Here is a 12,367-nt window from a genome sequence, read left to right on the forward strand (position 1 = left end):
AATGCCCACTGAGATGCAGCAGATGCACGTCGCAAGTAGACGGGCTAATTGGTGGGCCTTCTCGGGCTCGTTCGCCCCCAAGTACATGCCAATGCGGATGACCCCTGCAGATCCCAGACCGTAAATGGGGCTCGTGAGAAAGAATACCAATACGATCATCGAATTGTGCGAGTCCAGCGACACCTAGGGACACGGTGTCAGCTTAATCAAACCCGACCGATGAATTGACTGTATTTGTTGGTTGTACTTCGCCCATGGACGACGCCAACAGCGCCATCGTTTGCAGCTGCGAGTTCTCAAACACTTGCCCAACTGCCAATGGAAGCCCCACGCGAACCTGGGGGATAATGTACTTGGCTTGACAAAACTCCAAGTTCCACACCCACGACTTTGCATGGTGCTGGCGGTACCACATCATGTACAGCAAGTACACCCCCAGCCGACCGTACATGGTAATGCACATGACGATGGGCAACCCCGCAAACCCCAACCCCGCCCATCCCCACGACGGCACACCAAACACCACCAGCACATTCATACCCACGTGCACAACCACGAACGACACCGACACGATCGCCGTGGGCAACACGATCTGCTGCGAGTTAAAGTACACAGTCAGATACTGGTAGATCAGGCGCGGCCACAGCCACAACGTGGACAGCTTCGAGTACTGTTGGGCCAAGACGACACTGGCGGGAGACACGCCGAACAAGCGCAGGAGATCGCCGACAAACCACCACGAGAATGCCAACGGCAACGTCACGACGGTCACGCCCAGGCAGCCCATTTGGGCGTATCGACCGAGCAGCAACAAGTTCTTGGCCCCAAACGCTTGCGACCCCAGTGCGTTGAGGCCTTTGTTGAAGCCTTGGGTAAACACGATGATGGTGAAGTCGAACACGATTTGCGAGAATGCGACGGCGGTCATTTCAGCCGTGCCGAGGTGCCCTGCAAAGATCATTTCCAGCATCGTGAGTGCAAAGAAGCTGATCGTGGACACAAACGCCGGCGCCGCCAGACGCAGGAGAGCTCGCAGTTCGTCGTGTGCCGTCGGCGCCACTTTTGACGCTGCCATAGGTCAGATTGTGTGATGGATTCCACGCAGGGTGAGGTGCAAATGATTTAAAAACAGATTCTTTTTTATCATACAAATATACTGGGTGGATGTATGGTTCATTATTATTATTACTACGATCAGTTGTGAAGTCCAAACCTACACTTACACCTTGGTTAGGTAGATGCGTGATGGATTTACTGTATGAGTGACGCCGCAGTCGATTGGAAAGCTCATCAACAACACGAGAAGAACCCATCTGACATAGAGGCCTAGACTAAGTACTATGGACAATGAATACACTACGTATAGGTTCGTCACTGGACGCAGTACATTGAGCTGCATGATGCCATGGTCCGAGGTGGAGGCTAAACTTGAATGGTGAAGTTTGTGTATTCGGCTCGTTCGGCTGTCTGCTAGTAGTACTAATAGGACTATAGTTGTAACCCAAGCATAGGAGTCATGAATTCAGTGTAACGTTAGAGCAAGCTAGTCCAAACCTATAGCCACATATCACCACCACCACTGTATCACTGTATCCGACATCATCCCAACACGTGATCGAATCGCACTACAATTGAGAGGCAAGTTGCTTGAGGAACGTGTCCAGCAGCGGCACGAGTTGTTTGCGGGACAATGCAACGTTGTGTTGGTCGTACGTGATCACTGCAGGATGCACGTCCAGAGGGGCGAGGTCGAGCACAGCCACGTTGTCCAGATACGTCTTGAGCGCCAACTGCAACTTCGGGTCCTTTGCATACACGAGCAGCTGGCGCCGGGGCCCGGACTGAATCATCGACTGTACGACGACAAACGCCAAGTCTAGCACTTGTCGATGCTGCTCTAGCTGCACCACCACATCCCCCCCACCGATAGCCCAAAACGTAGCCAGATCCACCAAAATGGAGCTGCACCCGTATGAGACGCCGTGGGATTCAAACTGCTTGTAGTCGTACTGGAGGCAGTTTGCAAACGAGAACGCTGTCCAGTTGGCAGGGTTGAACTTTTCAAACACGATCCACTCGTACAGCGGAAGCCGTGGCACCAACGCATGCGACAGCAGAGCATCCACCATTGCAAAGTCCCGCGGGGTGCCTTTCTTCATCTTCGGGTCCATGTTCAAGTTGTCCAATAGAATCACCGCCAAGAGCAACGTCGCGTCCAACGGCGGAATTGGCGACGACGATTGGGCTAAGATTTCTTCTGCGATCAGAGTGCAGCACGAGCCCGCTAAGACGTTCCCCCCGTGGTCGGTCTTCTCGAACGCAATGCGTCGACGGACACCGGTCACATGGTCGTGGCTACCGAGGTCTTCGTGGTGATCGATGATGTCGGTCTAGAACATTTCAATTCGGTGAGGTGGGCGGGTGGACGGGCCATGGTCGGAGACATGGAGAGGGTGGACGTACGACGGCTGAGCTTAGGGACGCATAGCCACGCTTGAGTTTGTTGTGGTCGGTTAATGTCAACGTCAATTGCCGAGCGGCGTGGATGGCGGATAGGTCGATTTCGTTTTGGAACACCAGGGCATCGACGTCAATGTGGGCGGCGTCGAAGAGGGCCTTGGTCTCACAGCGTAGACGGAACTGGTCGCGGTCGACGCTCATCACTGGCAAGAAGACTGTTGACGAGGGGGTATTGGAGATTCCCCTTGCTTGGCCACGAAAGAACGCATGCACCAGACTACTTACCATCGAGTCCGCATCGCAGGCTTCATTCCCGATGACCACATGAAGTTGCTTGAATGTGTTGGATAAAGCTGCAGATCGGGATGTGCGGAGGAACGCATTCAGCTTCTCGGCGTGGACTGGCTGGAACACGGCAGCAAGTGCACTCGGCCGACTCATGGTCAAAATATGGATTCCAGTGCTCAAAAAATATTTTTAACAATGTTCCGACGTTTGAAAATGTTTGATTCGTCGGAACCGTGGACATTTAAGGTATTGTGTGATTAAAATCTCATTGGTAGAAAGTAGCTCGATTGTATTTCTCATTGGCTACTGGTAGTTAGCCCAATGAGAAATACAATCGATCTACTTTCTACAAATGAGATTTTAATCACACAAAACCCTCGGCTGTGATTGGTGGATGATCTTGAGTCACCATAGAACAAAGCTTGATTGGCTAATCAATACCCAATGGCATCGCAAGGATTTCAATCCGAAGGACACCAACTCGGAAGGCCAGGGGGTGATGGCAAGACGATGATACTGTACCTTGCCTTCTGAGTGATCGCCTTTACGTTAGCTGATGCCGCCTTCCGTGTACTTAAGATGATTCACCGCAAGGTGGGCGCGGCAGAGCGGACACGATCATTCCCGATCATACCACTGGGCCATGTATTCTGGGCAAAATATTGCTTGCTCAGGTTGCTCTAACACGCATGCTCATGAACGCTCGTGACACCAAAATCTCACGTGCAACTCTGGAAAAGGGTCGAGGCATGGATGTGTGTTCAATGTGTGCATCGCCAAGTCTTCCTGGTCCAGTCAAGCGCGCCATCCCAAACACATTGACGATGGTTGCCATCGGATTAATAATGCCATACAAGTATTCCTACGTATACAAGACGACAGGCAGGTTGTTCCCATCTGACGCCAGCGGGGCGGCTGTCAACGTCTTCGAGAACGCCATGTCGCCTTCGTCCGCCGTCCGAGCGTTCGCTTCTTCGAGCACGTCGTTCCACGATAAGCGAGCCATCACAATGGTGTAGGCCGAACACGCACAAACTGCGCCTACAGTGAGCCCAATCCACAACCCCTCCAGCCCCCAGCTCAAGCGAAATGACAGCATCCCCGCCAAGGGCAACCCCACCACGTAGTACGCCACGGCGTTGACGTACGCTGCCAAGGAAGGTTTGCCCACAGCTTGAAGCATCGCTTGCCACATCGCATTGAACGAATCCGCTGCGTGCAATGGCAGCGCAAACAAGATGGCCACCGCCGCGCGCCTGACAACCTTGTCAAGATCGATGATCCACCATCAAACACAAAAGAATTCAACGTACTCGCACACGTCGTGGTCGGCCACGTACAGCTGGGGAATGTGATACCGCAGCAAGAACATGCCACCGGTGGTCACGACAAGGCAGAGCGCGGTCAGCACCAGCGAGATGCGCATGATGCATTTGGCGTGGTCGACTTGGTTAGCCCCAATGGCATTGCCCATGCGGACAGTCGTGGCAATGGAAAACCCAATGTACATGAGGAACGCTGTTGTAATGGTTTGCATGAGCACCTGCAGAGCAACATCTTAAGCATAGTAGTAGTGTCAGAAGTGGTAAAACTGGCATCGCACCGAGTTGACTGCGATGAGCAAGAGACTATGCGGGAGCTCGCCAGCCATGAACCCCATGATACTGAACGCGCCGTTCTCAATCAACATGGTGGCCATGCCCGGAAACCCAAACTGGAAAAACTCGGGCAAGTGCGCAATGGCGAGCCGCATATTTCCCTGCAGTTTCCACTGCTTGTGCACGGGGTTGATGCACACCAAGTACACGAATTGCATCAACGGATAGATGGTCTCACTGAGACACCCGGCCAAGACGACGCCGTCAAAGCCCATCTTGCGCACTTGGGTCAAGTACAACCCAAGCCCCACATGCATGACGTTGCTGAGGATGGTCATGGGGACCATGGGGGCCACGATGTCGTGGGCCTGGAGCATCTTGCGAACGAGGTCGTACATAAAGTAAAACGGCATCGAAAGCGTGGTATACCGCACGAATTGGCTCGCCAAGTCGGCTACGATCGGCTGGATCCCCAGCGCCACCAGCACCTCCTTGCTGTACCAATTCGCGATCGCCGATGGAATGTACGCCTACAACCCATACACTTGAGTACTTTTCCCATGGACTTTTATTCGTTCGTTGGCTCGTACCAACGCCGTCCCCAAGATCGCGCATTCCAAGTACACCCCCATCTTCTTGTAGTTGCCGGCGCCGTGCGCTTGGGTAGCCAATGTGTCCAAGGCGCTGCCCAGACCAAGGCCCACAGCGTGGGTGGTCACCATCATGTAAATACAACCCATGGTGATTCCGTCCACGAAAGGTTTCGTGTCAGCTATGCCCAAATGCCCCGTGAGGCCAATGCTGATGGGGCCATAAAGGGACTCCACCATGTAGTTTAGCATCTACAGCCACACATGTCAACACAAACACGGCTCGGATCTACTACCATGGGGGCAGCCAGCTTGATCAAGTGGATAGTCTCGTCCCGCACGTTGGGCGGAGGGGGCTGCACGCCACCAAGAAGCGCGTGCGATGCCATCACGTTCGTGTGGATACCACCAGCTTGATGATGCAAATATGAGGTAGGTAGAACAGATTGACCTTTCGAAGGATACTGAAACGGCGGCAGTTTCACAAACAATTTGACCCCCTTTGAGACAAGGCTAACTACAGGCAACCCTGCATGCTTTCGTTCACAGCATGTGTACAGATTGCACTAGTGATTGTTTGGCATTTTGGTCATTTAGCACCTTCGAACTCGAATATAACTCATTCGCTTCGTTAGCCAGCCCCTCGTGAAATGCTTCGTTCGCCAGCCCCTCGTGAAATAAAGCTGTTTTGACAAGTCATTTATTGCAAGTCATTTAACCTTATAGACTCGGCTACACTACTGTACCGGTACTGAACTCACTATGCCAAATGCAATTTTCAATGGGAACTCCTTTTGTCCGACGACTGCTCCGACGGCGGCTCCAAAAATGTGATGTCCAATGCTGACACAGATCAATCTACTTTTCCCCTTCAGTGACAATGTCCTCGTCGTCTGTTGCCCGTAGCTCCCTCTTGAGTGTGGACATATTGCCCATCATTCAAGCCTTCCAATGCGGCCTATACGAGGATTTATTACCAAGCCACCGCACGTGGAACCAAACGCGCACTCGGTTCGACTCGAAACGACAACAAACTATGTGCCAAGCCCCACAGGAAAGCACGGAACTGGCTGTGGACGAATACTTTGTCGATGACGTCACCGACAGATCGTTTCCACTGCATCATGCGATTGTACACGGCTCGCTGTCGCTGGTTCAACGGTGGATTCAATGCCGCGGACGAGAGATCGTGACACGGTACGCCATGGATTGCGCCGCGGCTCACGGCCAAATGGCAATCCTCCAGTGGCTGCATCACCGCAACTTCAGCGGATGCACCACGGACGCGATGGATTTTGCGGCGCTGCGAGGACATTTGAACGTCGTGACGTTTCTGCACTGCCATCGGGCAGAAGGCGGGAGGTTCCTCGCCATGGATTTCGCAGCTGGCCAAGGCCACCTTGACGTTGTCAAGTACTTGCACACACACCGCCGTGAAGGCTGCTCGACGATGGCCATGGACGCCGCCGCCAGCAATGGCCATTTGGACGTTCTGGTGTTCCTCCACACACATCGCCGCGAGGGGTTCACGAGCAAAGCCATCGAAGGTGCCAAGAAGTACGGCCACCACGATATTGCGGCGTACTTGCAGAGCATTTCCGCCGCTCGACTGGAAGCGCTGGTTGCCCCCCACGCACAAGTGACAGCAGCATGATGGGTCGAACTAACGTTACTTGAAAAATAATTTACAAATGTAAATACGACAGTGTGGTCTGATGTCAAATACCATTAACGTTCGACGATGCGATTTACAATAACGTTAAGGGCATCACACAAGTTCGAGCCGTTATGGCGATACTGCCGTACTATTGAAAGCATGAGCCAATACTAAATAGTATTGGCTCATGCTTTCATACTACTATAGAACGTACTAGTAGTAGTAATAAGCGGGCAAAGGACTCGCCATACGAACTCGCGTAGCGCTACCATCCCCACACAACTCGATCCAACATGATCGCTTGGAGTACCTATTACGCCTCTCGGCATCCATACCCACAGGGATGTGTATAATAAATAGTTCCTACTTTGCACGCGATAACTCTCTGAATACATTATCCAAGACATCATGATCCGACAAGTTTATACAACAGCCAAAAACTGCAAACGCCGACCGACCTTGCTAGTCCCGGTCCAATGGCAAGTTGGCCAAGAACCGGTTCAGCATTGCCAGCGACGCTTCGGGTTGGTTTTCAGGCACCATGTGACCCGCATCAAACACGCGCAGGAACGCAAAGTTGCGAGCGGACTGTAGCGACCCCTTAACGACCCCGCGGACCACAAACGGGTGCTCCGTGGCGGCAGTGAACGCGTGGCGGCCGCTCCACTTCAGCGCGTTCGTCCACGCCCGATTTCCCTTCCAGTTACACACCAAGTCGGCGTCCCCTGCGTAAATCAACACGCGGATGTCGTGCTCCAACAAATACGCCACGTCAGCCTCGCGGTTTTGAAAAAAGTCGGCGGCAAAACGACCAAACACGTCTTCGACGAGCTCGGTCCAGGGCAAGTAGTTTGGAATGTTGAGTTTGAGTTGAACGTGGCGGTTGTTGAGGAAGGTGCGGGCGTGGGGGTTGCCAATGTTCTTTAGCGCCTCTTTCGATAACAGATCGTTGTCAGTCGACGGAGTGTCGAGCGCGCCGTTCGTGGATACACGCAGGTCGTACTGGTTCACTTTGGAAATGGTGAGCAGCGGCTGGATGATCGTGGGAAGCCACAGCAGCGTCGCTTGGATGCACGCAGAGTCGTTCGACGTGGCGGCGTAGCACTCTTCAATCAGCTTGACTATCGTCGACACGTTGTGCTTGTACTCGACAAATTCGGTATCGTTCAACAGGATCTTTCCGTACGCATTGTCTTGGATCAAATCGGCTTGGTGTCGCATCTGCATCCATCCAGTTCAGGATGATTGTATATCATGCACAGAGGATCAACGAAGAAGGGACTGGACCTGGATGAGGGAGCTGGTCAAGCCGTTGCCGATGGCCACGCCTTCCAATTGAATGGGGATGTCGTCGGTCGCTGGCGGGGTCTTGAGGAGGGCGGTAGCGACCGCGGGGATGTAATGGCCGGCGTAGCTTTCGCCTGTAATGAAGAAGCGGTGGCGTGCAAACTTGGGGTGCTTCTTGAGCCAACTTTGGAGGAAAAAGTACATGTTTTCGCCCACTTGGGTTGAGTTGTGGTCTGCGTCTTGGGGGGTGCCGTAGGAAAACCCCGTGCCAATGGGTTGGTCGACCCAGATCACGTTGGCGTTGGTCGTCCACGAGTATGGATTGGTGACAGTTGTGATGTCGTCGTCGGCGATGGTGCAGGGTCCATTTTCAGTCAACAAGGCCAAGAGACTCGAGCCGCCAGGTCCGCCTGTGAGCCACAGCACCAGCGGATCCGTATCGGGGCTACTGCGGGATTCAAAGAACCAGTAGAAGTAGTGGCCGTCCTCCTTGTTGGGCAACTTGATGTACCCCGACGATTGCGCCGTTGAGTCGCAGAACGGAGAAGGCGTTACCGAGGCCAATGACGCGTGAGTACGCTCCGTCGTTTGAGTCAACCCCATCATGGTGACCAGCAATGCCATGATGGACAAGAACATTACCTTGGGGAGCCACGGTTTGGTCGATTCAACTTGGCGTGCGGCACGCAGTGGCTGACATTCGTTGGTGGTAGTCCCGTACATTGGTCTCGACAAGTTGCAACAAAAAACCAATAACCACGATGGACGATGAGAAGAATAATGTCAGCTGGCGACGTCATCACGTGGTGAGAATATCATATGTCATCATCACGTGGTGAGAATTTTACTAGCAATTTGTATGACTAATATTATTTTGCAAATCGAGTACTGTACTACAGTAACTTACTCTGTATTTTAATTGCAACCTGCATTGAAGTGTCACAGAAATGACGTCGGATTGGCCATTTTTCAACCAATTGGAGACGTCAAAACTAAACGACGACGACGAATCAAAATATCAAATCACTTTCGTCGGCCGAAATACCGTAAAACACACACCCATTGAAATTGCACACACTACTGTACTAGTACAGAGAACCGAGTAGGAACTCGCGCACAGTGGTATTTTGAAATATATGGGGAATTGTATGCGAATGCGCAAGTTGTGATTCCGAGTACGAATTATAATTTTGCAATCAGATCAATCTGATTAATGTTATTATATCCAATCATACAATTTACAAAATTTTTATGAGCATACTATTTGTTAAAGTATAAAATATGAAAAAATACTAGTGGTTGACGTCGGAATTTATGAATGCTCCATGGAAAAAAAATAGTGTCGATACCACTGTGCGCGAGTTCCTACTCGGTTCTCTGTAGTTGATTTGTTAACAGTAAGTGGGAACTTTTGCGACATGTCAATTGATGGATTCAACAAATTACCTCTTTTTTTTGGATATTTATAATAAATGGCAAATATATTATTACAAAGGTAATGCAATTTAGAAGTCAAATTGGATACAGAGGCTCAATTCTGCTAAATATATGGCATTCTGTTTAGAAGTGAAACACTTCTTACAGAGATGTTTAATGCATACAAACTCGATGTTATATAAATGGAATTCTACTGAAACGTTCAAGGTCGATCCCAATTAAAATGTTTCAAAAACTTTCACAGGTCATTTCGTCAGCTAGTTACCGAGTAATTCCCTGATAGAAACGGTAGTGTTACTCTTTCAAATAAACCAGTACTTTGTGTTTACATACGAAGCACAATGCTAACGTTATTCCCGGGTTAACCTCTCGGGCGGTTAAGTTACATCTCAGTGATGAGCAATCTTATTCACTAGATGTACTTAACAGCTAACCCCGATTACTAAGTATTGTTTTGTGCTCATACTCATTTATTGTGCTTTTCACCTTTTTTGGTTAATCCACAGCTAAAACACTCCTTTAATAATTTTTCATCATAAGATAAGCTTAAAGAAGGGTAATTTTACGGATTGGGACATACATGGTTTAACGGATAGCAATAGATCAAGCAGTACCGATTGGCTAATAGTTGTTGGAGGCTGTAGTCTTATTCTTATTCAAGTTGTTTGGCCATTTCAAAGTGGCCAAACAAGTTGTTTTACGATGATCAGCATTGACATGCGTTGGCGGTGTGTTGTACTCGTTCAAGTATACGGTATCGACCTTGATGTCGTACGGTTGATCCTTGGCATGTCCCGGCGATCTGTTTCAAGGTACAATGCCATGTTCAAGTCCACAGGGCACGTTACTGGTGGCCGAATACGTGCACAGGCTCACCGGTGGCCAGTAGCCGTGAATGATTGGGTGAAAGCTTACGCGGTCTCTCACCCTTGCTTCTACATCGAGGAACTCGAAGAGTCAATTCGACACCAATTTCCGTCATTAAACAACGTGTCGGCCGCAACAATTTGTCGTGCACTCATGCATGGCCTAGGCTTGACTCGAAAAGGTATGTAGTTATTATGATTTTTGAGTGAATGGTATTATTGAATATTTATGTAGTCCTTGAAAAGCGAGCAAGGGAAGCCGCTGATTTCGAGCTGCGGGACTACTACGGCCGACTGCAACCATACTACTTGTACCCCGATCAACTTGTTTTCGTTGACGAGACTTCAAAGGATGGCCGCAACGCGCTTCGAAAGTATGCGTGGTCGAAACGGAACACCAAAGCAATAGTGGAATTGCCATTTGCGCGAGGTGAAAGAGTGTCAGCTCTGGCTGCGTTCACGACGTCAGGATTTTTAGCCTGGGAGTATACTGATGGTAATTATGAAATATAATCAATTTTTTTTATGATTTGATATTTAAGTAATTATATTACAATAGGGACGTTTGACCGTGAAAAGTTCCACGGTGCGATGGTCAAAAGTATCATTCCGTACTTGAATGCCTGGTCCCTACCACGCTCGATTTTAATTTTGGACAATGCGAAGATCCACATGTACAACGAGCTACAAGAGGCCGTCCACAGCAAAGGCGCGTTACTATTCTTTTTGCCGCCGTATTCACCACAACTAAATCCAATCGAAGTTGGATTTAGTTTGTTAAAGCGGTGGATTACCAAATACCCTTTAGCATTTCGAATGAATATTCGATCTGTATTAGCATTTGTGGAATGCACAAAAAAAATGATAGCATTGGCCATAATTTGTATCGTCACTGTGGTTATGATTCAACTCAGTTGGAAAAAGAAATGTTTTTAATGTAATAAAAAAGTTTGATGTATTATTCGCTTTATTTATGAATTATTCGTGGTCAATGTGATCTATATCGTCAATATAATGACTCGGAATGGGAACATCACCGCCAAATGGTTCTCGAAATATGGGTGTCAGATCAAACGGAGGAATTCCCAAAATTAATCGGAGGTCTTCGACAGCAATGAAACACTCAACTGGGGGGCTCGACAACGTTCCCAAACGTATGCGTACCATACGGTACGTCTGGGCTTGCGCGCTTACTTATAGACGTCGCGCTTCAGTGTGTTCGGCCGCCATTCGGTCGATATGACCAAGCTGTTGCATTGTCGCGTTGTTGGGGATGCTTATCGGTGTTGCTGCTGGCAAACGTGCTGTCACAACGGACGCATAATTCGTCTGGAGTGGACCGAGCTCCATGTGTTGTTCTTGCATATAACTTGCCACACGAGCCGCCGAAGTCTCGATGTTGTGGGCGGTTGCGCGTCTATTTCCTGCACTTTCGGTGCTTTTGTCTATATAGTTTGTGTAAAATATTAGTACAGTATGTGTTGAAGTATATTGTTATTTGAGTTGAAAATATTACCAATGTACGCGAAAAGCAACACAGCAAACGATGCTTGGCCATTTCGGACCTTGTTTGCATTTTCCCACACTTGCAGGATGACCTCATTGTAATTGTCTATGGTGAGTTTGGTGTACTTATCTTGCGTTGTGTTTGCGGCTGTTTTCACATATATATCCTTGGCCGTGGCTGGGTCCCAAAGTAGTTTCGAGTTTGTAGGCTCTGCATGATGCACAGCGACAATGGAGGTGCTTGCGTCGACAAGCATGGCGCTGACAACTCCAAATGACGATGTGCTCAGGTTGAGCTCGACTGGCTGACCAACGCTGGTTCGGCTTTTGCCTAAGGGTTTCCCAACCTTTGCAGCAAGTCGGCATCGAAACGAGTCTGGCAGCGGGATCATTGCACGTTCAGGTCGTTGTTTAAACTGCTTGTTCTCAACAGGTTTGATCTATTAATAATAATAAGGACGTTGGATTATTTTAGTATGAATGCCATTATGAGCTTTATCATTGTTTAATGTGGGGAGCTGCATAGTATTATTTATAGAGGTGCATTGTATAACGTTCTAAAATTAGGGGCAAAACAGGTGAAAAGCACAATAGCTATGGTGTAAAACGAACTACCGAATTTACCGTACATCTGTAACCCTAATTTTTGACCATTAAGTTATAACCATGAAAATTTCC

General features: G+C 49.5%; 6 protein-coding genes across 7 annotated transcripts in view; 1 reads left to right on the forward strand and 5 right to left on the reverse strand.

Annotated features, from left to right (window-relative positions):
- H257_16533 (hypothetical protein) overlaps nucleotides 1-1,075 on the reverse strand; it is a gene marked incomplete at both ends in the record, with an annotated part of 2,870 nt that extends 1,795 nt beyond the window's left edge. Inside the window, one exon of the mRNA XM_009844985.1 lies at nucleotides 248-1,075. Coding sequence (XP_009843287.1) covers nucleotides 248-1,075 — 828 coding nt within the window. The remainder of the gene's footprint in view (nucleotides 1-247) is intronic.
- Nucleotides 1,076-1,469: 394 nt separating this feature from the next.
- On the reverse strand, nucleotides 1,470-2,931 carry H257_16534 (hypothetical protein). Its single transcript, XM_009844986.1, has 2 exons — nucleotides 2,464-2,931; nucleotides 1,470-2,390 (listed from the first exon to the last, which is right to left on the reverse strand). Exons 1-2 carry the CDS (start codon nucleotides 2,899-2,901, stop codon nucleotides 1,626-1,628), a joined length of 1,203 nt encoding a protein of 400 aa, XP_009843288.1. The 5' UTR covers nucleotides 2,902-2,931; the 3' UTR covers nucleotides 1,470-1,625.
- Nucleotides 2,932-3,537: 606 nt separating this feature from the next.
- H257_16535 (hypothetical protein) lies at nucleotides 3,538-5,384 on the reverse strand. Its single transcript, XM_009844987.1, has 5 exons — nucleotides 5,233-5,384; nucleotides 4,937-5,188; nucleotides 4,352-4,876; nucleotides 4,062-4,291; nucleotides 3,538-4,004 (listed from the first exon to the last, which is right to left on the reverse strand). The coding sequence occupies exons 1-5, from the start codon at nucleotides 5,323-5,325 to the stop codon at nucleotides 3,611-3,613; spliced, it is 1,494 nt and encodes a 497-aa protein (XP_009843289.1). The 5' UTR covers nucleotides 5,326-5,384; the 3' UTR covers nucleotides 3,538-3,610.
- A 432-nt stretch (nucleotides 5,385-5,816) lies between these two features.
- On the forward strand, nucleotides 5,817-6,590 carry H257_16536 (hypothetical protein; the record flags this gene model as incomplete). The annotated part of the gene is made up of 1 exon (XM_009844988.1): nucleotides 5,817-6,590. The coding sequence occupies one exon, from the start codon at nucleotides 5,817-5,819 to the stop codon at nucleotides 6,588-6,590; it is 774 nt and encodes a 257-aa protein (XP_009843290.1).
- A 370-nt stretch (nucleotides 6,591-6,960) lies between these two features.
- On the reverse strand, nucleotides 6,961-8,641 carry H257_16537 (hypothetical protein). Its single transcript, XM_009844989.1, has 2 exons — nucleotides 7,881-8,641; nucleotides 6,961-7,814 (listed from the first exon to the last, which is right to left on the reverse strand). Exons 1-2 carry the CDS (start codon nucleotides 8,601-8,603, stop codon nucleotides 7,056-7,058), a joined length of 1,482 nt encoding a protein of 493 aa, XP_009843291.1. The 5' UTR covers nucleotides 8,604-8,641; the 3' UTR covers nucleotides 6,961-7,055.
- Nucleotides 8,642-11,125: 2,484 nt separating this feature from the next.
- On the reverse strand, nucleotides 11,126-12,110 carry H257_16538 (the record flags this gene model as incomplete). Of its 2 annotated transcripts, XM_009844991.1 has the most annotated exons (2): nucleotides 11,126-11,628; nucleotides 11,700-12,110. In XM_009844991.1, coding segments are annotated over 2 exons (662 nt in total), but the record flags the coding sequence as incomplete, so codon positions are not given. The 2 variants fall into 2 exon arrangements, with proteins under 2 accessions (XP_009843293.1, XP_009843292.1); XM_009844990.1 differs by having other exon boundaries at nucleotides 11,605-12,106.
- Nucleotides 12,111-12,367: the final 257 nt, after the last annotated feature.

Source organism: Aphanomyces astaci, assembly GCF_000520075.1.
Source record: "Aphanomyces astaci strain APO3 unplaced genomic scaffold supercont1.87, whole genome shotgun sequence".
Taxonomy (NCBI): domain Eukaryota; phylum Oomycota; class Saprolegniomycetes; order Saprolegniales; family Verrucalvaceae; genus Aphanomyces; species Aphanomyces astaci.